Raw genomic sequence first — 26,468 nt, 5'->3', positions numbered from 1 at the left:
AAGTAACGCTCAGACAGTGGTGCTCTCAGAAGCCTCCAGGAACTTTCAATCTAACCTTTGGAACAAATGACAGATGGACCTGTGAGCCACCCGGAACAGAGGTCATGTGTCTAATCATTTTCTTGTTTCCACCAGGGAAGCAGCCATCCCAGACAGTACCTATGTCCAAGGGATGTGGGAAGTCAAACACACTCATCACAACTGTGGCATCTGGAACCAATGCCAGTGAAAGGAATCTCACCCGACAGGCTGGGATTTTCGTATCTACAGCCTTCCTTGTGTCCTAAGCAAGGGTAGAGAAATTATTTTTGAACTTCAACTCATTTGGAAGCCTATTTAGTCCCCCAAGGGCTTCTAAATTACCAGAGTCTTGTTTCTGCCTAACCGTGCCCCCCCCCCACCCCCGAATGACTAATAGCGCCCACCTTAGCATCACCCATGATGGTTTTTTTAGAACACTTTGTAAATTAGGATGAGTTGGTTCTTCCCTAAGAAACCATCATCTTTTATCCTTTCTCTAATGTGAACATTTCTGGCGTCAGGCTACCTACAAAACTATGTGAAAAATGCTCACGTTCATCTTATGCTGAAGTGGGTGGAACTCAGCCAAATGCATCAATACCCTTCTCCCCGGGGGAGCTCTAAGACGCTTAAATCCCGGTGTTTGCAGTTGATTACTGCTCGAGATGAAGGTAAAGGGGATTAGTACACAGTCACCATCCCATCAAATCTCTTCGCCGCCTTGGGTTTTAAAAAAGGAATCTATTGCTTTAAGGCTTGTTGGCATGGAGCATACAGAACCATTTATAGAGTGGCCACTGTATTGTGCATAGCAAATCTTCCTTTTAAAAGCGGCATGCCCTTTGCTCAAGAAAAACACACTGTGTTCCTAGTGCCCTTAGATAATTTTTCCCCCCCACTCACTATTGTCCAGGAGAGAAATGAAGTATCTTCTTGGAGTCTATCTCATCAGCCTCTCTATTTATAGCTCTCTATTTTGGCTTTGTAATAGAACCTGTGCAACAACACAGCTTTTGTTCAGTCTGAAAGTTGCTCAGAGTGGATTCTGCCCAAGGTTGCCAAGATAGTAATAATGCTAATGGAAAACCAAGGCTGGTTATGCTGAAGGCCAGCTGAGTGGTTCCATCTTTAGTTTAAAGATGGGAAGGGGGAGCTGGGAGATAGAGGGGGGGTGGTGCCGGTGTCTGAAAATAGTCCCGGGTGAAATGTAAACGTATGGCAAGACGTCGGAAAGGCAGGGTCATAGACAAAGCTTTTCCTTGCCTCTGTGGATTTTCCCTGGCAGTGAGCATTAGTGCTTCCCGGTATTTAACATCTCACTTCCTGACAAATGTCACAGAACCTCAACTCGCTCTCTCTTTCTCATTTAGAGGATGCCTGTGGTCATCTGGTTTTTAAAAACTTTGCATTCCAAACCAGTCATTTGCCTTGTTTATGCATTAAAAGAAACAGATGGTGAAAACCACAGGGGGAAGAAGCCAACAAAATACAATCTCTCCCCCCATTCCAGCATTCCCCATGGTACCATCTAATTCACACCGGTCCACAAATAGCCTTTAAATGGGACCCGCGTTCTGCATCTGGTCGGACACATCCACGGCATACCGCGACCCACTCTGTGACGTCTGCAGGAATGAGGAGCTGGAAGTCTTCTACTTTTGGACACTGTCCTCCTCAACCCGTTGCTTGGGCGACTTTGATGCCAATTGTGTGTTCTCTCCTCGGAGGAAAGTGCTGACTGTTCTGTACCTTACAAAGTATCCAGTTTTGTGGTCATAAGACCTTTTCTTCCCGCTTGACACAGTACAAAAAAAAAAAAAAAAAAAAAAAAAAAAACAACCTTTCTAGGGCCCCAGAATTACTGAACCTCAGCCTAGGAGGAACACCAAGGTCTAGCTAAGAGGATGTGAATTTCAGAGGCACACTCCTGGGCATTTGCACAGCAAGGCTTTGATGGACAATGGGCACAAAGGGCACATCAAAACTATTTTCCTCAATGAAATTAAGTCAGGCTTTTCGTTTCCTTTTTTTCCTCCGTCAGTTTTTCTTTTGTGCATTCCTTTTATTCTGCACATTTATCTCTAGTTACAAGGGCTTAGCCTCAGGAGCTACCCAATCGACCCCTTAGTTCCTTAGAGTTGATGCAAACGGGGCTAAAAAGGGGAATTCTGGGGCTCTCTGACAATGGCTACTGCCACCCCTTTCCCGATGACCTTGGCAGAGGATTTGCATTCCCCAACTATGAATTTTCTGTCCCATGAGGAATCTGATAGCTTCTCAGCTGTTAGTACTCCGTTCTTGTCAACTAACTGGAGTCTGAAGGTGGACGCTTTGAGAAGAGTTCTGAGGCAGAGAAGAAGGGGCAGATGTAGACAGTTAGGAAAGGAATAGCCCGTTTAATAAATCTCCCAGGCCGGGTCCTAGCAGGGTGGTATCCAAAGTCCAGGGACTGGGGTTAGGTTCACTCTCCAATGAATGTGCTTTGCATAAAAACAAGCAAACACAGGGCACACCCCACCCCACACTTTGACCCGTTGGATTCACACCGTTTTCAGCATCAGATCCTGGGTGCCAAGAGCTGCTTTCAGAGATGCTGTAAATACCTCCAGGTCTCATAATTTTGAGAGCCACGCATGCTGACGTTTTAGAGCAGAGGAGCCTGTGTTTGGGGTGGCAGCAAGGGCCAGGGAACACTAACAACCAGCACGTGTGAGTCAGAGAGCTGGAAGAGGGGTCCTTGGGCAGCACCACTCACACCTGACAGCCTTTGGCATGGGCTTATTCCTACCCCTGTAGCCAACGAGGGCCTCACACTTAGATACCTGCGGGGCTGAGCAGGTGCGGTGAAGGAAGAAACAGGCTGGGATTCTGTGCTGGGGAGACAGAACTCACGCCCTCCGGATGGAAAGCGGCCATTGCTTGGCTCCCGCCAACCGCCACCCTGAAAAAATGCACCCCACGTTGCCGAGTCTCTCGAATTTTCAGGAGAAGCCGGAAGTCTGGATTATTATTATTTTTTTTAACGTGAAATCCGATTTCCAGAATTGGCTCAAATATTTCAAGCGGCGTCTTGGCCAAGCTAAACATATCTCTGGCCCCCAGGGGGCCGCTCTTGCCTTCATCTGTGTATTTCTGCCATCCTCCCTTTAATATCTTGAAAGCCTCTGAGCGCAGGGCCCAAAAAGCTCTTCACGGACTCCATGCCTCGGCAAGACAGAACCACACCGTTTCGTACACGTGCCCTGCGTGTCGAACCTCTGTGCCTTCACCCACGCTGTATCTTCGTGCCAGGTGTTCTCCTTCCTTTCCTCAAGTTCAAATTTCATTCAACCTTCAAGGCTAAGCTGAGTGCCTCTCCCATCAGGGCTTTCCAGACGGACATAATACCTCCCTCCTGAGAACTCCCCAAGCATGTTATCCATGCCTCTCCTAATGGTACTTATCACTCGTGGTCTGTTTCATGGCACCTCATTTCCTCTCTCAGCACGGTGGAGACTGCAGGGCCTAGTACAGGGCCTTGACTACAGCAGGCCTTGGATAAATGCATTGGCTGAAGATATTAACAAACTACAGGAAAACTCAAGGCTTTTCTTAAGCAAGATGGTGTGGAACTGGCCAGGGCAGAAAACAAGGTCTGCCTGTATGGGATAAGGTTGGTGTCCAGGTGAGTCAGCTCAAGGCTGAGTGGGACTCATGGGATAAGGGGCAGAGCTGGCTGGATCAGCCATGCGGTAACGTCAGGCAAGTGAAGAAGCCAAAAAAGCTGAGTGAATCTTAGATCCAATCGAGAAATCAGAAACCATGGAAGAATGATCGCCTACACCACTACTTGGTACAAACCACAACTGGAGGCCAACAAGGACTGCTAGCTGGTTTCCTTTTCCCCGGTCTAGAGCCCGTGTGTGACATGAACATCTGCGTTCTTCTCAGCCACATGCTAGAAACATATGGCGGGTGGTGGGGGGGGGAGGTCTGGCAAAAAAAAATCAAAACAAACTCTGCATTTTACCTTAATATTGGAGGGAAAATACAATGGAAAGGAACAGGACTTCTGACATGTGTCACGAGAAGCTGAGTGTCAAAGGCCATGGCCACACTAGGTCTTTAGCTCCTTGAAAGAAGGATTAGATCTGATGGGGGGAGTGACTGAGAATATAAGCTGGACTCAGGCAGGCTGACTCTAGCACACGTGAGAGCATGACCAAGGCATCTGTCCATTTGAAGCCGGTTTCCTTATTAGTAGAATGGAAATAATAATACTTATAGCCTATTAGTGTATTAAATGCGATCAAGGACATAAGGTACCCGGCATAGAGTAAACCCCTTAAGCCTTAGTTGTTTTTATTATAATTGTCACCTGCATTATACAGATTCCACTTTTGGACTTAAATTGTGGACCAGGGAATTCAGATCAATCATCCTACTGAAGACAGCTTTTAAAAAAATGAGGAAAAGATACTAAAAATCTTCTTAATAGCATTAAAGCACTACAAGATAGTAAAGAGTTATCAGGTCCAAATTTGGGAGTAGAGAAGGAACTCATAGAGGTAAGCCCCATTTTTTTTTTAAAGTTTATTTATTTTTGAAAGAGGGAGAGAGTGCATGCATGTGTGCATGCACAAGCCAGGGGAGGGCAGAGAGAGGGAGAGAGAGAATTCCAAGAGAATCTCCAAGAGAGAGAGAGTTCTACACTGTCCGTGAGGAGCCTGACGCAGGGCTCTATCTCACCAACAGTGAGATTGTGACCTGAGCCAAAATCAACCATTGGATGCTGAAGTGGCCCCAGAGGTAAGCCCAAATTTTGAGGCTGCTTTTTTTCCTGGTGGCATTTGTTGATCTGGGACAGGCGTCGGAGAGGCCACAGTGTGTCTTTTCACTGCTTCTTTGGGTGAGTGGGGTATCAGACTCTAGGGCTCACCAAGGATGAGACTCTGATACCCATCCCCTCTTTGGGTTGGGATCCTAAGGGCTGCATGTAAAAGTCAGAGTTAACCCAGAAGGGAACCCACCCTTGCACCAGCTAAAGCCAGGTTTTCACTCACTGGGGTTGGTAAGAACATTTCAAAGCCTGAAATTAGATTTATGTGTGGCTGTGAGGCTGGCAGAAGGAAAGAAAATCCTGTCTGGAATTAGAGAACATCTTTATGGGCTTTAAGTTATTTCTTACAAATATTCAAAAATACAATGTCCACTATGCAAAGATAACCAGGAATACAGGAGACAAGACAATGGAAGAAGAGAAACAACAGAGGATTCTTGCTTTCTTCCTTATATGATGAGGATGTGGTCTGTGTCTTAGTGATCACAGACTTCGAGGCTGTTTGCTTTCACAATGTTTTATGATTAAACCACGGGAGCAAACAAGATTTAATCAGTGAGATATAAGTCAAATAGAAATAAATTAATCTTTACAAAGCATAGACTGTTCCTAGTGAGGTCTATGAGGCAATGGGAATTTCAAATCAAAGCAGTAAGTGACAAGAGACTTTGGTTCTTGATGACCATCAGTAGATTTACTTGGGTGACCATTTTACTGTGGTCATATCAGTCTTGTCATTGTCACAGTTATCACCATAACAGCCCAAGACACTTCAGTGGAGAACCCCAGGAGAAAACACGCTTTATGAGACTTCGAAATAAACCTACTATCCAAGAGAAACATGGAGGTCCCAAGCCCAGGACACCTTATTGAATTTTTCTTCAGACAAGGTCTTTTCAGTGGAAGATCACAAGCCGGGTTTATCAAGAGGATCTCACCAAGAAGTAGGGCACATTCCCAACTGGAATGTCTAGAAGAAAACACTTTCTCTCAGAACAACTCCTGCTCACATGATATCAATGGGGCCAAGGTCTCAGCAAGGTCTCCTTGGGCATCCACTCTACCCCCTGAAAGGGGAGCCAGCTGGCAGGTGCCTGGGAGTGGGGCGTAGCTGCTGTGGAGGCCCTGGGGTGAGGGAGATGTTAGCTTCTCAGCTGCAGACCACCAGTTCATTGGCACGCCATGGGAGGCGGGAGGGAACAGGCTGTGCCAATCATGAAGGCAGACCCTCCTCGCCCTGAGAATCCTATGGGAGCCAATTAATAGGGTCTCAGTTCCTGCCATGTTCTGCCATGCTTCCTTCTGACGCCAGCCCTACCGCTCACCACTTATGGCAACTTCTCATCTCTCTCCTCCAACACTCAACCCTGTTTTGTTTCCTTCCCTCCTGCCATGCTACCGGCAACCATAAGGAAGAACAGAAACAGTGCAAAGGAAGCGGAAAAATCCTACTGTTTGACAGAAAGAATTGGGTGGAACAGATGAGGGACTGAGATAGGATGGGGAGGAGCACAGGTGAACTGTTCTGGAGTATTATTACCAATATTATTGCTCATACTTCTGCATTTGAGAGATGCCTGTTTCAAAAGTTATAAAAATCACAAAAATGTAATTTTGTATAGCTTTAACAGAATTTTCTTTTTCACCTTTTCTTTTTGAAATGTTTATTTATTTGAGACAGAGAGTGAGCATGGGAGGGCAGAGAGAGAGGGAGACACAGAATGAGAAGCAGGCTCCAGGCTCTGAGCCGTCCGCACAGTCCAACGCGGGGCTCGAACTCACGGACCGTGAGATCATGACCTGAGCTGAAGTCGGATGCCTAACTGACTGAGCCACCCAGGTTCCCCAACTTTAACAGAATTTTTAAAGAATAACAGGAAATCCCGCGTGGAAGGGGAGGGAGGCATCTTTTGTAACTGTCCTAGTTGCTGTGTCCCATGATTTAATTCTCTGGGTCTAAGTCTCTACATTCCAAAGCAACATCAGCAATGGCCAGAATGACACAATCCTTTCTCCTGATATCCAGATAATGCCTTGAAAATTGACCAGTGGAGTTTTCCCATCAATCTAGCAGAGCAGGAACGTGTGGAACGGGCTCCTGGTGTTCCGCCCCAGGGCCTAGTCAAGAACTAGGCAACCCAGGTGGTGCTCAGGAAATATAATGAGTAATCGAGGAGAAGTTAAAAAGTACTGCTGTGCCATAATAATTACACTACAGATTTATAACTTCACCGTTAACAGTACCTGAGGTTGTCTGAATTCAAAAGTAGGCCTCACCAATTAGCAGTCAGCCATTTGCATTTTTTCTCTTTGTTTTGGCTTATGTGGAAAGCAAAATTAGATTGCTTCCTTTCGAGCTCTAATGTCCCCGAGCCCCCTGTTTTATTTATACTATCTCTGGGTTTCATGCATTAACGAGAGTCTTTAGATTTCTCAGACTGCTTGCTGGAAAGGACTTCTTTCACGTAAATGCCCTTAAAAAGCATGAACAGAACCCCCACAGTATTTATGAGATCTTATAACAACCTCTTTGTCTTAAAGCCCATGAACTGTGTGACCCTTTCCCTTTAAAGAAAACCCTTAGGAAGAGAAACATCACTATTATCACTGCCTGCCCATTAGAAGTTGGATCCAGGTTTCCGAAAGTGCAAAGTTATAGAGGTCTGTCTGTTTAAAATCCAAGATTACTAGTTTCTTTTCTATGACGGGAGGAAAGACCACATGTTGCCTACACTGGATTTATTAATTCTCTATAAATTCTCTCTGCCCAGCTTGGGTGTAGCAGTGAGCTCATTTATTATTCGCACAGCAACAATATAATGAAAACGCAGTCTGGCCTTAAAACTACACCCTCACGGGCCAAGTGCACAGTTTACCCTTCCTAATGCTTCTCTTGTGCTCATGGAGGTTTCTCCCCTTCTGTATTTGGGCGGTGATTTACTTTCCTTTAAAGGCATCTCGACATCTGATTTCATGCGAGAACCAAGCCTTTTGCGAGCCAGTCTACATCGCGGCCAGTCTCTTTTTCCAAATGAGGAGAAAGTCACAACCGAAGGCTCAGAAGTGGAACGGGGCTCTTGGGTCACTTTCATTGGACACAGCATTGAGGAGGCCAAACACTCAATGGAAACAGTGCCCCGATTGTCAAGCCTCTAGCATGCCTCCCCTGCTGCTTTCTGGAAGCTCTTTGTGCAGCAAGTGCTAAAGCAATATTTAGTTATGGAGGGACCAAACGCCAAAGAGCAGCTAGAAGGATTTAACGTGAAAGGACATGGTGGGAAGTGACGTCGGGGCTCCTCAGGGGCTGAGGTCTTCCTCTGGACAAAGCCGAACGTGACCCGTGACAGAGCTGGTGCCCCAGTCATTTTTTATATGCTGTGGACCGAAATGCTCTTTGAGAACTGTAATGGCATGGGCATTCTGGTTCTTTTGATGTCCAAATAAATGCAACAGGCCACTGAGCACTAAATCTAGATTTTGAAATGCATTTTATTTATTTTATTTATTTTTAAAAAAATTTTTTTTAATATTTATTTATTTATTTTTGAGAGACAGAGTGAGACAAAGTGAGACTGGGGAAGGGGCAGAGAGAGAGGGAGACACAGGATTGGAAACAGGCTCCAGGCTCTGAGCTGTCAGCACAGAGCCTGACGCGGGGCTCGAACCCACAGACTGTGAGATCATGACCTGAGCCGAAGTCGGACGCTCAACTGACTGAGCCACCCAGGCGCCCCTGAAATGCATTTTAGAGAGATGCTCATAGACCGCCCTGAAGAGGATGTGATTATGGAAAGGGATCAAGGCATGAGAATTTCTAGACCCAAATGCCTAGCGCTCTCAGTTCCTCCCACGGCTTCACTGGGAGACGAGATGCAATGGCTGATGGAACAAACCACGCACGTGGCAGAACTTGGTTCTGCGGCAGGGATGTCGCTTCGAGAGACACCTGACCCACCAAGGGCCTCTGCCTTATTCGAGAAGATTAAACACAGGAAAATGGGAAGAAAATGACAAGGTCTAGGATGAAACACTCTCTTAGCTTTTGGTAGCAAAGCAGGGAAGACAGTTCTCCTTAACAAGACGCTCTCTGGAAATGTTCCCACGTAGGGGGACAGGGTGAGAACTCTGATTCTCCCTGGCTCAGCATACCCCTACCCTCCCTCCTGTGTTCCACCTGTTCCCTGCCTTCTGTCGCCACAGCTCAATCTTCTAGAGGTGACTGCGATTTCTAGATGGGAAGGTGGACTGCCTCCTACAGGAAGAGTAAAAAGATTGGCCAAAACGTAGGGAGTCAGCTCGAAATTTATATCAGTGCCTGCGTGTCTTGTTTTTGTTGTTGTTGTTTTGTGTTGTGTTTTTTTTTTAATTTTTTTTTTAACGTTTATTTACTTTTGAGACAGAGAGAGACAGAGCATGAACAGGGGAGGGGCAGAGAGAGAGAGGGAGACATAGAATCTGAAACAGGTTCCAGGCTCTGAGCTGTCAGCACAGAGCCCGACGCGGGGCTCGAACCCACGGACCGCGAGATCATGACCTGAGCTGAAGTCGGACGCTTAACCGACCAAGCCACCCAGGCGCCCCTGTTTTGTGTTGTGTTTTAAAGAATCTTGAGGTCAAGTCATTTTATTAAACTTTTCAAGTGACTCTGGGAAAGAATCAGATAAGGATATCTGGATCATAAAATTTTAGCAAAGACCATTAGAGACAATTCAACCCTACTCCCCATTTCACAGTTCAGGGAACTGAAGTTCAGAGAGGTTATTCAGATGGTTAATGACAGCAAAGTAAATGAGAACCTGGTTGGCTGGGCACATACTACTTTTCTCAGTGTTCCTGTTGCTGACATTAGCAAGACAGATTAGAAATTTACTAGGAATTTAGTACTTTCCCAATTTCACAAACTCACTTCCTTGCTTGAGAAGCAAAACTTGAAATCTGGGTATCTTAAATTTTGGGGGGGTCCCCTCTCCCTGGCAAGACCATTCTGGGAGATTTAACTATACAGCAGTCTCCCCTCATCCCTTGTGAATGTGTTCTAAGACCTCCCCCCCCTCCCCAACTACCAGTGGGTGCCTGAAACCATAGTTAGTACCGAGCCCTATATATATACTATGTTTTTCCTGTACATACATATCTATGATAAAGTTTAATTTATCAATTTGGCATAGTCAGAGATTAACAACAATAACAAAATAGAACAATTATAATGATATAATAAATGCCATAAATAAATAAGATGCTATAATAAAAGTTATGTGAGTGTGGTCTCCTTCTCTCAGAATATTCCTATTGTACTGTACGCACCCTTCTGAGAATGATGTGAGATGATAAAATGCCTACGTGAAGAGATGTCAGGTGAGGGGAATGTCAGTACGTGACAAGGATGATCATTTGCTTCCGGACCGTGATTGACCATGGGTAACAGAAATCGTGAGAGCAAAATGGTGGATAAATGGGGACAATTGTGTCTGGTTACATGAAGTCCTCCATTTGGACCAATTTGAAGTCATGTGACAAGGTGGTATTTCCAATGAGAGAGAAAGCCAGCACAGCAATGTTCTCGGTGGTACCACGGTCTTTACATCCCCTTAATCATCTGCTCAGGACTTCTGGATCAGCCTGCCATGAAACTGACCACTATACCTGGGTGGTGGGAATTTCCCACCTTCCTAAACCCACATTCCCTCAGCACGGAGGCTACTCTCCTGATCTGGGATGGGAGCCTTCCGAAGTGCCTCTCATTCTTCCTGGCCCAGTGGATGCTGTTTAGCACCCAGGACTCTGATGAGCTGGAACTGCTGAAAAAGTGTCCTAAACATGCCTTCCTATTTTAGGGCTGGGCAACATCAACCGTTAGCTGGACAGATGTGAGTTCAAATATCAATGCTGCCTCTTACTAGAGGGATGTCCTTCAACAAGTTAACTAACCTCTCAGACTTCAGATTCCTCCCCTGTAAAATGAGGTCGTAATGAACATCTTATGAGGCTATTGAGAAGATCAGATGAGATTATGGATATAAGGTCCCTAACATGGAGCCAGGGCTCCAGGGCACTTTTGGGTTACCCCCACTTTAGTTCTACAACTATCTTGAAAAATGAGCCACTTGATAGCATGCTAAAGGCCATGCAGTCAGTTGGTGGTGCATTTGAAAATAAATAGCTATTATGATAAATAATTCGTTTAAGCACACTCTGCTTTAAGAAAACCAAATAAAATTTACTCCGATAAATCAGATGTGATTATGGCATTGCCGAAGATTCTTTGCTTCAAGAATGGACCTTCTCTGGAGTCCCTTTAAACAGAGGATTCCTTGGTACTCTACAGATATTACTGGAGTTACATAGAACTTTTAGAGGAGACACATTGTCCTAAGTGAGTCACACCCTGACTCCTTCAACAGGAGCAGCATACCTCTCTAGAAGTGTCCCTTGACAACTGGGTGGGTGGCACTCTTGAGAAGCAAGTGTACTTCTGACGGCATCTAGCTTTTTCCACAAGGCACCGACACGAGGCTGTTATTTTTTAAGTTTATTTATTTTGAGAGAGAGAGAGAGCAGGGAAGGGGCAGAGAGAGAGGGAGAGAGAGAGAGAGAATCCCAAGCAAGTTCCTATCTGTACAGAGCCTGACACGGGGCTTGATCTCGCGAACCATGAGATCATGACCTAATCTGAAACCAAGAGTGGGACGCTTAACCGACTGAGCCACCCAGGCACCCCAACATAAGCCTGCTTTTAAAGATGCATTCAACCAATATTAAGTCTCGGTTTTATCATCAAATCAAATAAACAAATGCATTCTTTCCTTTCCCTCACAAATACAGCATTATCCACTCAGCCAGACATCATACCACACACAATATCTGACCTATTCACTGTGATAAGCACATTCACATAGCATGAAATCATTGAAAAAGGAAAGAAAATTACCTTTGTTTGCTTTGGTGTGGGTTCCTAAGGAGTTGCTAATGCACTCATAGAAATATATACTATCTCTAAGCTTTGTGACAAACTGCAACTGAGTTAGAAGGCTTTGGCATTGACCAAACAAACAAACAAAAAAAGACCTTTGTACATTTTTAGGGAGGTGTTACAGTTTGCTCATTCCCCCGGCGTGGGTGGCTCGGCTGGGAAGAGAGACTTCTCATTTTCAAAGTAAGCTCATAAAGTCCTGCCCCTAAGTGCTCAAGGACCTCCAGTTCTGTGTAAGATTTAAAATTCATCTTGACCCTTGTGGGTAGGGATTTTAGATGAACGTTCACTCCTCCACACAGACCCTGGAGCCATGTATTGAGGGGGAAAATCGTTTAAATTTGGATTATCTTTATATAGCGATGCACAATTCTGAAACATAGTCATACTTCATTGAGTTTATAAATGAAGAAACCAGATGTACCTAGTGCCCTGTCAAACTCTGATTCTCCCTGCTGTTTTTCAGGGTGTGTGTGTGTGTGTGTGTGTGTGTGTATAAGAAGGCAACAAAGGAAAGTGAGGTGAAGTCAGAGTTTATCTTCCTGGGGAGATTTCATTTCCTCTAAATCTATTTTTACTTGTTGGTAGACAAATCATACTGCTAATATATAGGAGTTAGTTGGCTGGTAACGGAGTGTTGCCGTGAGCAACCAGATTTCACAATGCTTCAAATCCCAATATGGGAAATCCTCGGTTCCCTAACCAATGGCTTTGGGTTAGAGTGTGTGTGTGTGTGTGTGTGTGTGTGTGTGTGTGTAATTCATGATGACTCAGTGTCTAAGAAGGTACAAATATTGTAGTGAATCTATTTCTGGTTCTTATGTTACCTTTCAGGAATGGACCCGGAAGACCTGGCTAAAATCTTTTCATCATCTCCTGCCAACATTCAGCCATGTCCCATTTTGGAAGGTAAGAAATGGTTTTTAGAGATGATGTAATGGGGTCTAGATAAACCTTAATGTTACTTGAGTTTTCTTTAATTTTTTTAATGTTTATTTATTTTTGAGAGAGAGGGAGAGAGACAGAAAGAGAGACAGAGACAGAGTGTATGAGCAGGGGAGGGGCAGAAAAGAGAGGGAGACACAGAATCTGAAGCAGGCTCCAGGCTCTGAGCTGTCAGCACAGAGCCGGACGCGGGGCTCAAACCCACGAACTGCGAGATCATGACCTGAGCCTAAGTCGGACATTTAACCGACTGAGTCACCCAGGCGCCCTGTTACTTGAGTTTTCTGAGTGCTACCACCAATGCATTACTAGCTCCAGCCTAGCCCATCATACACATTGTGATGGCAGGCCATTAGTGCTTTGATGAACCCATGAGCTCCCTTGAGATTAAGTGAAAAGTACAACATATTCTGGGGACCACAGAGGAGGGAGAAAACCGCTGGCGTGCAGAGAGGACGCTCCGTAAGAGGAGATGAACCTTGAAATGGGCTTTAAAGGATGAACAGGAGTTTACAGATAGAATAGAGGAGGGAAGGCATTCTCAGTAAGTAACAGAATTATGCAAAGGCAGCTCTACTCCTCAGTAAAAAAAAGTGCAGTTCTCCTCTTTAGGTGAGGACAGAAGCGTTAACTAATCTTGTCTCCGCTGGGCAAAATGTGTAAAAGCTAGGCTCTCAGACAAGCAGAACTTCACATCACTCATGCTTTGAATGCTCACTTGTTGTGTATAGATGGTTATAATTCCAGAAAAGAGATGGTGGCGTTCTCCAAGACACTTCTAGGGGGAAAACTACCATATGGAATCTGACACATAATCACCACAGATGGTAATGAGCTGGGTGATAAGACTTGAACAATGCGTGATCGTCCGATGGGTGATAAGATCGGAACCGCTTTTCAGTTTACTTAAAAGTCAACTCAAATTAGACACTTCGTTTCTTGCTTCCGCCTTGTTCATTCGTTCAGTGGCTGTTAGCTGTGTGCTGACACTTGGCTATGAGCTCAGCCTATAGCAGTAAATGCTGTATATGTAAATGACATAAGTAAATGGCAGCCTTGAACCCTGCCTGCCTTTATGGAGCTTATAATTTAGCTCAAAACTGATCTTCAGAAGGATGCAAAACAGACCTAATTCCATCAGTTGGGAATAAAAGCGACATGTCCAGAAAGTAATCAGAAACACGCATAGTTCTCGATTCCGATCAAGGCACAGAATGGACCAACTCAGATGGCAGTTTAACTGATCTGTGAAGCAGAAAAACGAGGCTATTTTAGAGGCTTTTAGACGTGTGGGGGCTCCACTCCCAACCGTAGTCCCTTATTAAGTAGAACTGTCACTTTAAAAAATTGAGAACATTAAAAAATACACACAGTTTAGCTTTCCAAATGATTGGACTATGAGTAACTCATTTAATTTAAAATTGCCTGTGAGTTCTTGGCAATCACAGGGCATATTTAGAAATCTTCGCAAAGCAAGAAGAATCTAACCTACAAATTGTTTTCAAATATAATCAAATAGCTATGAGCCGTAAATGTAACAATTAATGAGGTTGACCTTAAGTGGCTTTCTGCACATTTGTGTAAATGTTTATTGATTTACACTTTGCAGTCTTGGTGTGTCATACCTAGGAGTCAATTTTTTTTTTTTTTTTTTTTTTTTTTAATCTGAGCTCTCAAACATTCTTGTAGGCCCTGGGCATTCTGCCCGCAATGCCTCATGGATAAAACGGCACTGCACACAAACGCAGAGTGAAAAAGGCCAATGAAATTAAGAAAGGTGTCAGTGTATATGGTTTCCAGATAACTTTAAGCGTTCTTTTCTACTCCGTGCAAAATTCTTGTAGAACCAAAGAGAGAGCCACGCGCTCAAAGGAACAGCATATGTGCTAGCAATAAAGTACGTGCCCATCTGATGTACATTCAGAAACACAAACAGGGCTGAGGCCCTTCGAAACAAAGTCTGAGAAAAGGAAAGACAAACAAGGAAGAGGAACTGATTTTTTTAAGCCCCCTGCTATGTTCAGCTCCGGGCCAGATCCTTTCTGTAGACTGTTGTATTCAATTCTCACAAGAACTCTGTGAGGCAGTTGTGATTGTTCCCATTTCACAGATGGAGAAACAAAAGCCTGGGGAAGTTGAGTAACTTGCCAAGGGATGGACAGCTACGAAGGAAGAGAGCCAGGGGTCAGCCTAACGCCAAAGACCACGCTCTTGGCACAACACGGATGCTGTCTTGTTTCGTAAAAGGGTGGGGATTATATCCTTATCCTTCTTTTTCTAGCCCCTGACGTAGTAAGTGGTGCATGTCGCGTAACGTCGTTGGGATGGGTAGAGGTTTCTTAGGTGGGTGGAGGCTGCAGGTTGCCAAAGAGCAAAGCTGAAGTGATAGAAGGCAGAATTTTGTCTTTCCTCTCAAATGATTCATTAGTGGATAAAACTCCTGAAGCCCATATTCTGTAGCAACATCAAGGGAATCTTTAACTATGGAAAGTCCCGCATCACAATCAGATGGGAACACAGCCAACCGCCCTCATGGTCACTTCACAGAGTTTCTCAAAATGAAGTCCTGGATCCCCTCTCTCAGAACTAGTGGAGGAGCTCACCCCAGGGCAGATCCCAGGCCCCAGGAATAGAATCCCTGGTGAGGACGGCCTGGAAATCTGCATTTCAACTCACCTTCCCTACCTCTCCAGATGATTCTTATGTTCCCCAAAAGCTCCCTTTAGTGGTTTAGAATAAGCTCCACTGCCCTCCTCTTTTTCTTCTGGAACAGCTTTTAGGGACCATCGCTTAAACTACCAGAAACATCTAGCGCTAGGCTCACCACCCTTTAAAAGATGGGAAAGTAAAGAGAAAACTTGTAGCGAGTCAGCTACAAGGAGAACTCAAAACAAAGACAAAACAAAAACAAAACCCAAGAAGCCCTCCTGATTCTTGCTGCACTCGGATTAACTCCTGGGGCCTTGGCTTAAGTCAGTACTGTGATTCTCACCCACTGATAAGATTCCTACAGAGAGGCGGATGTTGACAGAGGTTTTTCAAGCAGCTATTATTGCCTAGAAGGTTAAAATTATCTTTTTAGAGCAGCCAAGCCATCTCCACCAGGAGGGAAGAAGGAAGGATGGAAGGATGGAAGGATGGAAGGATGGAAGGAAGGAAGGAAGGAAGGGGGGAAGGGGGGAAGGGAGGAAGGAAGGAAGGGAGGAAGGAAGGAAGGGAGGAAGGAAGGAAGGGAGGAAGGAAGGAAGGGAGGAAGGAAGGAAGGGAGGAAGGAAGGAAGGGAGGAAGGGAAAGAAGGGAGAGAGAGAAACAGCAGGAGCGAGAGCAAGCAAGAGAGAGAAGGAAGGGGGAGGGAGGGAGAGAGAAGAGGAAGGAAGGAAGAGAAGGAGAGGAAAGGAAGGAAGAGGTTCTTCCTCCTCAAGCCCATGGGGGTTCACGCCAGTGGCCCAGTGGACAGGATGGAGGCAGGCAGTGTAGGGAACCAGAGTCACTAAAATGACTTTCAAGGTGAGGCCAAGATATTCTGTAGAACACTTGGTGTTTGGCAGGGAGAAGCCAGGACTAGTCCATCTGTGTGGCCACATTACCACTTCAGACCCCCACTGGTCGAAGCTTAGCACTGCAGTCATTGTCTACTCCCCAGTTCTGGTAAGGTCTCCCCACCCCCCCGTCTGGTTGCACCCCCTATATGAACTGGCAGAGGTCCAATTCAGAAGCTGGCTTCCTCCTACCGGAATCGCCTACTTCTTGCTAAACATAAAATGTCCCACAGATTTTGGAATTAAGCAAACAAAACTCTGAGCTCAAGCGCACACCCCAGCATCAATCCAAGGGAAGGCGTGGTCAAAGTGTCTCCCCTTTAAAAGGATGCAGGGCCAGGGAGCAGGTCTGCAGTGCAGTTACAGCAAATAAAATGGGAAGAAGTCTGAAGGACTTTTCAGACTTGGAGCTAAAAAGGTTGAGTCTAAAAAAGGAAAACACGTCACCTTCCTGCCAAAATAAACTGTGATGAAAGTTTAGACCCCACCACCTTTCAGCCAAGCATTTCCTGTTTCAGCCTCCCTTGTCCGCCTCAAGCTAGCTCAGATGAGGGAGAGCTATTTTTAAGGTGCAAACAACCAGGAATAAGAATGAGAGAAGCTATTTATTTAGAGTTACACCTTTCAACTGTTCTGTTTTTCCCTCTGGAGCTGGAGGCTTGGTTTGGCTTTCCCTTTGAATCTAAAGCTCCTGGGGTAAGAAGGATTTTGAAAGGTCATGGTGAAGTCGCCATGCCTCCAGACAGCGATCATTGTCTTGGAAAAGACAAGTGCCCACTTCTTGAGGAATTTCTCCTAATATACAGCTACTCGGCTTATGCAACACAGGTGCTCTTGAGCAGTGTTTTTGTTTTAATTTTTTTTACTGTTTATTCATTTTTTTAAGAGAGAGAGAGACAGAGCGCGAGTCGGGGGAGGGGCAGAGAGAGAGGGAGACAGAGAATCTGAAGCAGGCTCCAGGCTCCGAGCCGTCAGCAGCGTCTGACACGGGGCTCAAACTCATGAACTGTGAGATCATGACCTGAGCCCCGCCACTTAACTGACTGAGCCACCCAGGCGCCCTTCCTGAGCAGTGTTTTGTAATACATTCCTTTTGTATAAAAGGTGATTTGGAAATACACTCTTGGCTTTGTTATTTATGGAATCCAACAGTGATTCTCCCCCCTTTTTTGTCCAACAGAGCATTCCATTATCATGCAAATAGACATTCCATAATTTACATGGGTTTTAAAAGTCTTTGTATTAGATTTTCTTGAGGCAGGGGACACGTATACGTAGCGTTCTTGGAGCCAGCAAGCTCGTTCTGCTATCTAACTGTGTCTTCCCTTATTTCTTATTCCATTAAATCAGTCCATTCTTAATACCAAACCTCAAAGGACCCATTGTAGACCCTTGGAATTTGCCAGTAAAAGAAAGAGAAAAGCCTCCGTTGTACTGTTTACATAAGCGTGGCCTTGGTATTGGCTATCACCCCCATAGTTCACCAACATTATTTTCTTTCCCATGTGTATTTCCACCTGACATTACAGTTTTTTTGTTTGTTTGTTTTGTTTTTTAATTTGGGCTCTACAATGTAAGCATCGTGAAGGCTTTGTTCACTGTTTAATTCACCAATGTATCACAAGCATCAAAAATATACTAAATGAAAGGAGCATGTGACTCTTGATCTCGGGGTTGTGAGTTCAAGACCCACACTGGGTATAAAGATTACTTAAAAAAATAAAATCTTAAATACACACACACACACACACACACACACACACACACACGCTAAATACTTAAAATTAATTCGGTTAACAAATTTCTATTTATCTCAAATTATTGTGGCATTTTGAATTATACAGAGTGCTGAAGACGTCCTTCCTTCCTTCCTTTTTTTTTTTTTTTTTTTTTTAACATGATGCTTTCCTAAAAATTCTAGCTCTCCTGTTTTCGCCCACCGGCTCAAGCATTATCATAGGAATTACTTGAAGGACAAGAGGATGTCTCCTTTCTAAATTCGCTAGCATTTCTGTGTTTTAAATGGGTCAATCTGGAAGTTAACAACTCTGTGGGACAAGTAGGTAGGTATGATCTACTTCCAGCTCCTTTGCTCCCTTTACTTCTGGTGGGTTCTTTGTGCAGCCAAGCCAACAGGGTCATGATTCAGCTTTTGGTGAAAGGAGAGTCCTTTCTGCATCGTTGTACTTGTACAAAATTTGGTGCCTTGTACCACTCAAGGAAGAAACAGAAAAGACTGGAAACAATTTGAGTGCAGAGCTTAAGTATAAAAGCAGATCTATCAGAAAGAGAGAAACAACTGAATGATCCAGTATGATCTGGAATGACGCATGAACTTATCACGACACAGGAACAAAGTTTAGCTGACCAATGAATGGAAAATGGCGCAAAGCTGGTGCCCGAGATCAGGCATTGAGGTCTACTTACTCTTTGGAAGACATACTTCCTTCTTGGCAGTTTCAAGTTCTTGTTTTGGGAACATTTCAATTTCTCTGAGTGCAACGGAAACATAAGTAAATAGGAAGAAAAATCCAGTTGGTCGCTCACTCACCTTTTTGCTTAAGTGGGGGCCGTTAGCCCCCCCAACGCTTCTCTGCACTGATGATGGTAATTGATACACATCCTGTTCCTGGGTACCATGGCTAGTGGGGACTTGGTAAATCCCCTGATGTTGGTAGGAAGGTGGCACTTGGTAGATTGTGTCTCGAGGGCCGCCATGTGGGTTTGGCGCTTGATAGAGCTTCTGTTGGCCAAAGGTCTGGTGCGTGAGTCCAGAAGTAGGCTGGTCCTGACTGGAGGGGGTCTCCTGAATGGGGCCGATCAGAAGCTTCACCCGGTTGCCGGGGACAATGCCTTGTCGACCATGTAAGGAGCAGAGCCACCACCCTTCCAGTCCTCCTGTGTTCTGTTCTATGACAGTCAGGATATCTCCCTTGCGGAAGGCCAGCTCCTCGGCACACTCCGGGACGTTGTCATACAAGGCCCTTGCCATGAGATTCTAGAAGAAGAGAACAGATGGACATCGCGTTAGAATTCTAGCTCGGTCCTTTTTCACACCTAAATCCCACGCTTTTATGGAGAGGCACACTTCCTGGAAAGGAGAGAAGAATGAACGTGAACAATAGTCTGTAAGGAGAAGAACAGATGGTGCAGACAAAAGACAGATACATACGTACTGCGTCTGCCACCAATGACATCAGACTGCCTCCTCGGAAAAGCCCAGAACACCACAAGAGTTCTTTCCTCTAGCGGTAGCTGCTGTGCCAAGGAATTATGGGCAGCGCCGTTAAAGAGTTCACTACGCAAGACATTTTTCTTCCTCTCTTAAAGCCAGCTTGCAGAATAAAATACTCCAAGTGCTACAGCGGACGCTTCTCATTTTTTTCCCTTCATATATTGGAGGCAGAAAGAGTCAAAGAAAAGCCCAAATAACAAGCAGTACGAGTGGCATTTCTATTTGGTGTGAAAATGGAAACAAACGTACAGTCATATATGCCTTGCCAGCGCTTAAAAATTCTTACTCTCAGTTGATCAAGAAGTCCTTGGATACAGGGAGAATCTACAAGCAAGCATTTTTGGGGTTTTCTCCCCCCCATGGAAATCGAGCCTGGTGCATGGCGTGACAGTAGTCTCCACCTCTATATTTGACGGCAGGGAGCGATGGCAGAATTTGCCACACGTAGGTGGATGCCATCCCTTTCTTTTTTGCTCTTTTATTTGTACCTTTCCTGAAGGCCTCTCCTCACGCTGCCACTTTTTCCCCCACTTCTTGAATCTCGCCATTCACAACAGAAACGCTGTGCCTTCCCCTTTCATGGGCCCAAAACACTCTCTCCCTTTGTAAGAAGGCCTGTCTGGCACATTCAGTACTAAGCAGACAGCCAAAGTAGGCATTCAGCAGAGAGCGGGCAGGCAGGACGTGCTGACATTCTTGGAAGCCTTTCAAAGGCTCCGAAGATTTCATTTCTTGGCGTCAGTAATGTTTCGCAGTACGATGGCAGCCATCGCCACATGCCTGCTCCTTCCCAGCACAGAGAGGAGTCGGGATGCTATAAATTCATCACGAGCACTTGGAAAACTAAAAGTGATCTCTCTGGTGCTTCCCTAAAGTGTCTGGATGCACTTGAGTCACTGCAGTGGTGATCCTTTGTGGGAGGAGGGACAGCCTATTGGGCGGATCATGTTTGGGACTTTACATATTCGTGGAATTTTTGGCAGTTGTTGTTTGGATTTCTGCCCCCTGTTTGCTTCTCTAGAAACATGGACTTGATCTTTCAGCCTCGTGCTTTTCATTCCTTTAGAACTGACATACATTAATCATCTCCCCCTGTACTATGCCTCATAACCACAGGCTTGTGCTGTATGCTGGTCCTCTCCTCTGGGGGGCGGGGGGCTGCGTTATGTAAGGCACCTCCCCTCTGGTCAGTACCTGGGAAGGGGTCCTACTCTTGCTGTTAATCCTCTTAGTGCAACTATTTAACCTAAGAAAAGGAGATCAAGCCATACCCAGGAAGCTTGATGATGCTTTTTAAGAATAAGGTTGCAGGGGCGCCTGGGTGGCTCAGTTGGCTAAGCGTCCGACTTCGGCTCAGGTCATGATCTCATGGTTTGTGGGTTTGAGCCCCACATTGCGCTTGCTGCTGTCAGCACAGAGCTTCTGTCCCCCTCTCTCTCTGGCCCTCTCCCACTCTCAAAAATAAATAAACATTAAAAAGAAAAAAGAAGAAGGTTGAAGTTCTTGTTCTTGGATCAGTTTTGAGATCCAAGAAGTCTGTGGTGTGGACAGGTGAGCAGTCAGGGAAGCTCAAGGGAAACTGGGGGGGGGGGGGGGTTGTGTTCTAGGTGAAGGTTTTACTTAGAATTTATATGCTAGGAAACTTTGGGATTTTTTTCTAACAATTAGAAGTCCACATACATAGAGATAGAATCATGCAGCATTTTATCCTGGCTTGAGGAACCATTTAAGGATGTGTCATAATCCCCAAATCTCTGTTTCTCTTCTTCCATCTTTGGGTGTTCTGTAACTTAGAAGAAAAGTCGTAGAGTTATGGATGATAAGATTCTGGTCCTTTGTACCAAAATAATCTGAAGGAGATCACTCCACCAGAGTTCTATGGTGATTATAGGGTAGGGAGAGAGCCGAGCGCTCTCATCTCTGTCCCTTGCTCCGGGAACCATGCAATGACTGGGGATGGTTGGTACGAAAGCCCCAAGATAAAATCAGAAGTGGTAGAGTTAGGACCAGTTCTGTGGGAGCTGAGGGTAGATAGCTGTATGATTCTAGCGGCTACAAAGAAGGGAAAGAAGAGAAACAGAAAACTGTCTCTACTGTACTCTGTAGAAAGGCAAAGGACTACAGACCTAATCAGCATAAATAAGCTCAAGGCATGTGGAGCTGGGTCACTGCCATGGGACTCCATGAAGCACTGAAGTGGAGCATTGGACCGTGCTTGATTAGAAGCAGATAGAAATCCCCGTGTGAGAGCCATTCTGGATGTTCTTTGTCTCTTATCCCAGTGACTTTCCCACCACCTGGTAAGCACCATGCTAATGTTTCAGATGTGCCTCAAGAACAGTTTCTCTGGGGCAACTTTCAGAGACTGTTGTCTTCGCCAACGGAGGCACCAGGGGTGAGTTCTCCTGACTCTTTGTCCGTGATTCCCCAGCAGGCCTCCTGCTGCCCACACAGATGAGGATTTAGGAAGAAAGCTTGGCATGACCATTGATGGCATGCACCCCAGTGCTAGCCTGACATCTCACACACAGATATTCTCAGCCTTGGCTGAACAGGAGTGAGTTGCTTAATCTCTATACAAGCTATATAGAGAGAATCAGTGTCTACACCCATCACTCTCCCATACAGAAGGTTACATACAGTTCCAGAGACCTTTAGCAAAGACCTGAACCCAGTGTCCCTGTTTTATAGATAAAAAAACAGGTCTGGGAGGCCAGTTTATCATTTGCCCAAAGCCACAATATTGGTGTCAGAGATGGGAATGGAACTATGGTCTCTTGGCTCAATTCTCTTTCCAGAACTCTTAAGCTGTCTTAGCTCAACTACACGCTGTCCTCCACACTGGGCTCAATTCCATCGTATAGTGAGTTCTGAAGATGACAATTCTTGTCATGTCTATAGAATAAATAGATCATTTGCCTTTGTGCCCTAACTTCCTCATGTGTAAAATGAGAGTGAGGGTAACACTACCCATCTCACCGGTTTGCTATGAGGATTTAAAGAAGTGAATCCAAGTCAAATACCTTAACACCGCTGGAGACTTAGGAAGCCGTTATGACAACTTATTTAATTTGCTGGGTGGCACTTTGGTCTTGGAATCTCTCCCCACTTGGCCTCCTGTCATCAAGGGTTGAGTTCTGCTCTAATGATGCTATTATAGATATATTTATACATAGCCGATCTTTCTCTTGTTCAGTTATATATCAGGAGAACTGTATCTGTCAGTATTTCTCTGAATTAATAATGAATTGTGGACACTTGCAGCCTCTTCTGGAACATTTGCCTGTAAATAGCAATAACGGAACTGTTGGTTGCCCTCAAGAGACTGAGACAAAACGTTATTATTATTACTACTACCCTGATTATTATTACTGAGTGAATTATGGCTACATGTCTTGAGATTCCAACAGGATACAATCCATCAGAGAGTGGGGGGGAAATGGGTGAGGAGCTTGGCTTTTGAAAATACTTGGCATTTTGGGGTCAAGAGTTCATTCGAGAAGATAACAGCAAAATGAACGTCATCCAGAACACAAACCATCTCATGCAAAAGTGCACAGAGTTGGTGGCAGATCAAGAGTTAATTCCTCTGCCTAGGAGAAGGTGGACAGACCGCCTCCTTCAGTGTGGGAGGTGTGATTCCTTAAGGCCACAAAGTCAGAAGAGTGATTATCTGAATATCTTAGAAAAACCCAGAAGAAGCAGTTTGTCTATTGAAGATCTCCTCTTTCTCCCACCCGCCCCAGGATATTTATCTTCCAGGCAGGAAAGGTCAACACAGAAACAAACCCAGGAGAGATAAGAGAGCTATGTCATTCTATAGCCCGTTGGATGGTTAGCCTCCGCAGGGTGGCAGTTAGAAATGCAGCTAGGGCTTGGCAAAGTGCCAGAGCAGTTGGGGCACTGAAGTTGAAAGCCAGAGGAACTTCAAAAGATTACACTCCAGCTCCTTCACCTTACAAATGAGAGAAATGAGGTTTGAGGAGTTAATGATTTGCCAAGACACCTGGCAAGAAGGTCATAGAGATGGAGCAAGAATTTAGGTCTCTTGTCTCCAGCTCCAGAATTGGGACAGTATTTAACGAAGTCAAATGCGCATGCTACCAAAACTGTGGTTCTCATTAGGATTAGAAATCAGCATTGAGAGTTATAAATCCCATTTGAGGGAACCCTAATTGTAACAGCCTCTAGCACTGACCCCCACCCCAATCCTTCTTGAAACTCTCTTTTGGCTTCCACGCTTTCATGATTTCCATGAACTTCACTTCCTGGTTTCTTCTCCACTGTTGTTCTCATGACCACTCATCTTCCTTGTTCTTCACAGACTAATCATGTTGCAAAGGGATCCCCCTGTGTTCTTTGCTCTTCTTTACATGCTCGCTCTCTATGGAGAATCTCATCCAGACCAATGGCATCTGAACACACAGATAACAGATCCATAGCTCCAGCCTAGATAGTTCTTCTGCACTCCATTTCCGTATTTCCAACCAGCTAATGGGTATCTTCACCTCTAACGCAACAGGTACAAAAACCCCTTTCTCCTGCTTTATCTCTCTTAGTTAACAGCACAGACACAGCTGCCCAAGGTAGGAAGAAGCCTCAGAGGTTTGCTGAGTCTCTTCACAATCTGAAACCCAATCAGCTTCGACCCCGCCTTTCGCCTCACTGCCTCTCCTAGTTCAGGCCCCTCAACAACCTTTTATTGGGAGTACACAACTGCTCCCCAATTGGTTCTCCTCCATTCACCCTCTTCCCCTTCAAAATCCATCCTCCATCTACCCAGAGGAGTTGTCTTTCCAAACCTATCCAGTTGTTTCCCTTTCCAGTTCTCCGTAATAGTATTTCTTACAGGATGACTTGTATTATCTCATTCACGATTGTCAACTCCTTAAGTTCAGAGAGGTTGCCCTAAGGTTTTTTTTTTTTTTTTTTTTTTTAGCATTTCCAGAACTTCAGTCCAGTGTCTGAAGCAAAATGCACATCATTAAATGTTCGCTAACCTAAAATGGGCTCCGGACTCTGTATTCCTGGTTCTCCTGGATGAAATTGTTTTCTAGAGAACTGAAGAGAATATTTGGTTAAAATTTTATACGGACTTGGGAAGGTGAACTAACGAAGCCTGAAAGATAAATAGCATGTCCAGACGTCACAGCCAGAGAATGTGGGAGATGGCAAGAAGGATAGTGCCTGCCCCTCCCTATTAAACAGGATAATGACGTAGACAGGGAGCTTGAATCTAGTGTCCACAACCACTGAGCAAACAGGAAGGCCAGGAGGAACTGACCATTAAATGATTAAATACAGTCATCTCTGGAAGAGCTTTTTCTTCCTTCAGTGCAGCGACCTCCATCTGGCAGCAGGTGACTGAACACCATTCATACTTTGCCAGGACGTTGGGTTCTGCTGTTCCTGGTTCCCAAACTATGTCTAAGGAGTGGGAATAAAATACTGGGCAACTAGCTAGTCACTGGGTACAGAGAGCTCTAGGTCATGTGACAGCTTCTACACCATCCCCCACTCTCCCCTGCTTTTTTTTTTTTTTTTTTCCATTGCTATCAAAATGTCAAGAAAGCTTATTACTCCTACTGCCAGGGAAATGATCTGCTATTCCAAATACAGAGAGGTGTGACTTATAATTTCCATGACCATTCATGCTGTTCTTTGAAGAGAAATGCGACACAATGGCTGATGTGTCACCCCACTAGGACTGATAGCATCATCAATGGCCCAACTTCCTCTTATTATTTTTACTTCATTCTATATTTATCATGTAGGAGTTCCTGCCAAAGACCTTGGGGCTGCCACATGCTCAACAACATGCCTTTCCTGTACCCAAGTTCCCAAGCTTTAGCCCTGGACTCTGGTAGGGTGCATGCGTGCTCGTGTGCGTACACACACACACACTGGACAGATTCTGAAAAACAGACACAGTAAAGAAGGAAATGGTCATTGTCAAGGAAATCAGTCCTAAAGGAAGTAGCTAAGGAATGAGCATCATCATGGTCAGTCTCAGGACACACTGGGGAAGAGAAAGAAAGGCTCATGTGCTTTTGTGCCTGCTGACAAAAATCATCTGAGGGCGATCAAACTGCTTCAGCTTTCCCCCATCGTCACATTTGGGATATAGGGAAATGTGGGATTTCCTCAAAGCAGGTAATAGTCAGCCAACGTGGATATCTATCTACAAGTGTCTGGATTTCAATTCTTGGAATACTTGGTTTACACCTGGGTTTTTTTCATTGGATGATCTGGACTGTTGAATGTTTGGAGTTGAATTCTCTGGAGGCTGTTTAGTGGCAGACATAAGACTTTCAAGTTGAGGCGTTAGAAGATATGATACATATCACTTCTGGGGTTTATTTCTCAGCAATACGTGTCGACTGCAGTCTGACATGGTGTTTGTTATGGGATTTGAACCACCCACGGCAACGCAGCAGCAGAATTTCCCTAGTTATGCTTCTGATACCTGGTGTGGGGTGACGAACATATGCCACAAAGATCCCTCTGGCACCAAGACCACATTTCATCCAATGATATTCATTTTCTGGAAAGTGCTTCTAAACCCCTATGGTGGTCACAAAGCTTCCATGAGTGTCTTGAGCTTTCTGAACATTCATGTCATTTACTCTGCCCCAAGTCCTCACATTTTCTTAGATTTTCTAGCCTTGTGAACTCTACCCATAGCATTCTCTTTTAAGCATTTCTGAATGGAAGATGCTTGAAGAAATCTGACATTAGATACCTGTCTCCCAAAGGTACTCTTTGACATACAGCAGCCCTGACAGGCACCTTGGGGCTGCACCCTGTGCGTGGTCACCCCAAGGCACCCAGATTTGGGAATCTTAACGTCTCTTCCTTCCATTATTGGCCTATTCCCATTTGATGAGGCATCATTTAGAACCCGTATTATTTTGGTGGTTCACGTACCAGAGTGATACC

The 26,468-nt window shown here is 45.0% G+C and overlaps 1 protein-coding gene across 4 annotated transcripts in view; it reads right to left on the bottom strand.

Moving 5' to 3' along the window:
- The window catches only part of NEDD9 (neural precursor cell expressed, developmentally down-regulated 9), a 214,667-nt gene that overhangs the window by 40,429 nt on the left and 147,770 nt on the right, over positions 1 to 26,468 (bottom strand). For all 4 annotated transcript variants that reach the window (XM_049655045.1, XM_049655041.1, XM_049655044.1 and 1 more), the window contains one exon: positions 18,846 to 19,292. In XM_049655045.1, coding sequence (XP_049511002.1) covers positions 18,846 to 19,292 — 447 coding nt within the window. The remainder of the gene's footprint in view (positions 1 to 18,845; positions 19,293 to 26,468) is intronic.

This window comes from Panthera uncia, assembly GCF_023721935.1.
Source record: "Panthera uncia isolate 11264 chromosome B2 unlocalized genomic scaffold, Puncia_PCG_1.0 HiC_scaffold_25, whole genome shotgun sequence".
Classification (NCBI taxonomy): domain Eukaryota; kingdom Metazoa; phylum Chordata; class Mammalia; order Carnivora; family Felidae; genus Panthera; species Panthera uncia.
The sequence above is the reverse complement of the archived record's forward strand: the minus strand, read 5'-3'. Positions and strand labels throughout refer to the sequence as shown.